This window comes from Palaemon carinicauda, chromosome 20, assembly GCF_036898095.1.
Source record: "Palaemon carinicauda isolate YSFRI2023 chromosome 20, ASM3689809v2, whole genome shotgun sequence".
Taxonomy (NCBI): domain Eukaryota; kingdom Metazoa; phylum Arthropoda; class Malacostraca; order Decapoda; family Palaemonidae; genus Palaemon; species Palaemon carinicauda.
The window spans coordinates 78,199,034-78,201,533 of record NC_090744.1 but is presented as its reverse complement, the minus strand read 5'-3'; the positions used below and the strand labels follow the sequence as shown (position 1 = coordinate 78,201,533).

The window sequence follows — 2,500 nt, the reverse complement described above, 5'->3', positions numbered from 1 at the left end:
AGTGGTGATGGCTGTCTTGGGGATGTCTCTTGGGTTCATAGACACCTGATAATACCCCTTCAGGAGGTCAAGCGTAGAGAAAACCTTTGCTCTATGCAGGTAGGAGGTCATGTCGGCAATGTTTGGGTGTGGGTAGTAATCCGGTTCTGTTTGCATGTTCAGGCGCCTGTAATCCCCGCACGGACTGAGGGAGCCATCTTTCTTCAAAACGATGTGTAAGGCTGACGACCATGGGCTGGAGGCCTTTTGGCAAAGGCCCATTTCCTCCATTTTGGCAAACGACTGTTTGGCGGCTGCCAATCGTTCCGGTCCCAGACGTCTGATATGGTGATAAATACCGTGCTTGGCAGTAATGGCAGTAACGACGTGAGGAGGTGGGCATAGGCATCCGTGGGTGCGCTGATGTGGAGAGCGAGGTTAGAGGGGGCGGGTTGAAGAGGTGTCGACAAGTACGAGTCTGCGTTGACCAATTGTCGGTAGGCGACATCGACCAGAAGGTGAAAATGAGAGAGGAAATCCGCACCGAGGATTGGCAATGTGACGTCAGCAATGAGAAACTTCCAATTAAATTTACCGTTTCCGGATGATAATGTGAGGTTCCCGTAACCGTCGGTGGGTATCGCAGATCTGTTAGCAGCTACCAAGCGGACGTCGGCAGACGTAGAAAGACTACATCGTGTCCTGAAGAGTTCCCTTGGCAAAAGAGAACGACAAGCACCCGTGTCTACCAAAAATCACACGCCCGTTCCTGTATCATGTAAAAAGAAAAGATTAGAAACACGGGAGGCCACCGCCATGAGCGATGGCCTACTTACACATTTTTTGGCCACTGTCAATCCTAGGCACATTTCTTCACGGTTGCCCTGAATCTGAAGTGGTAGTAGCAAAACTGCGGCGGATGGGAGGTAGTAAGTGGCTGTAGAAGTCTTGGGTTGGGGCGCGAGCGATTGGTGGGTTGTCGGTGCCTTTATCGCGCTTCGGCACGTCACGGGGTAGGCGTGTATATCCTACGGCATTCACGTCAGCTTCGGTTGACGTTGAATAGGCATCCTATTCATCAGGGGTGGAGACGTTGATGGAGGTCTTGAAGTGGCTGTCCATAAGGGCATCGGCTTTGGTCATCAAGTCCTTTATTGGCAAACTATCGACATCGGGTATGGCAGCGCGTATAGGTCCGGGTAAACGGCGTATCTGAAGGGCAGGAAGTAGGTTCATCTCACGAAGAGAGCCGTATGTGGCAGGTTGCAGGCAAGTGATATTAGTCATTTTCCTGAGGGCAAGCAAAGCCCTTTGGTCCCCCAACGGTTGTTGCGAGAACTGAAAAAGCTTTGCTATACGGGCGGCTGGAGGCGGCGAGTACTGCTGCAGAAGGTATGTTTTGAGGGCGTCATACGCTATTGAGTTGTGTCCTTGTTCACATAGCTAGTCGGATACTTCCGGGAAGGTGTCCTCGGGTATCGCCGCGAGAACATAATCTGCTTTGGTAGCTGAACGAGTCACGCCCGTGATGCGAAACTGGACTTTTGCGTGCTAGAACTAAGCAAATGCCTCTTTTCTGGCGAACGATGAAAGTTTCAATGGGGCAGCCTCAGGGCCATCTTCCGTAGAGTCCGCCATAGTACCAACGATGGAGGGGCGAGGGGCGGGTGTTTTGTGGAAGGCGGGGGGAGCGAGTCGAATTCCGCGGTCACCAATGTAACGGGCCGAGAGAAGGTTGTGACTCAAAGATGGTATGAAAGCAACTGAGTAAATTTATTATAGAACACTCTCCTTTATTTACAAAAGCTCTAAGCAACAAGAAAATTCATGTTCAAAAACAGACACTGTTACAGAGGAGTAAAGCAGTCATGTTTATTCTGGTTCTTTTTAGTGCGAGGGAAGAGCGAAGATACAAGCTTAGTATATACACAAAATGAACTATGTACAATTTTGTAATGCACGGTTGGTACAATATATATATATATATATATATATATATATATATATATATATATATATATATATATATATATATATATATATATATATATATATATATATATATATATACTGTATATATATATATATATATATATATATATATATATATATATATATATATATATATATATATATATATATATATATATATATATATATATACTGTATATATATGTATATATATATATATATATATATATATATATATATATATATATATATATATATATATATATATATATATATATATATATATATATATATATATATATGAGTGTATGTGTGTGTTTGAGCTGACATATTCAGTATATATATATATATATATATATATATATATATATATATATATATATATATATATATATATATATATATATATATATATATATTAGTGTATGTGTGTGTTTGAGCTGACATATTCAGTATGTATGTGTTAATCTGGTTGATGGATTCTATGTATGTTGACTATATAAACACAGGAGTAGAAAAATTAGATTTTTTTTTTCAGATTTGTCGCAGT

The 2,500-nt window shown here is 41.5% G+C and overlaps 2 protein-coding genes across 2 annotated transcripts in view; one reads left to right on the top strand and one right to left on the bottom strand.

Moving 5' to 3' along the window:
• LOC137659519 (hemicentin-2-like) overlaps nucleotides 1-2,500 on the bottom strand; it is a 639,274-nt gene that overhangs the window by 112,197 nt on the left and 524,577 nt on the right. The gene's annotated exons all lie outside the window — the stretch shown is intronic.
• Nucleotides 1-2,500, top strand: part of LOC137659908 (uncharacterized) — a 56,259-nt gene that overhangs the window by 836 nt on the left and 52,923 nt on the right. The window contains exon 2 of the mRNA XM_068394678.1: nucleotides 2,489-2,500. This exon is cut by the window's right edge and continues 128 nt beyond it. Coding sequence (XP_068250779.1) covers nucleotides 2,489-2,500 — 12 coding nt within the window. The remainder of the gene's footprint in view (nucleotides 1-2,488) is intronic.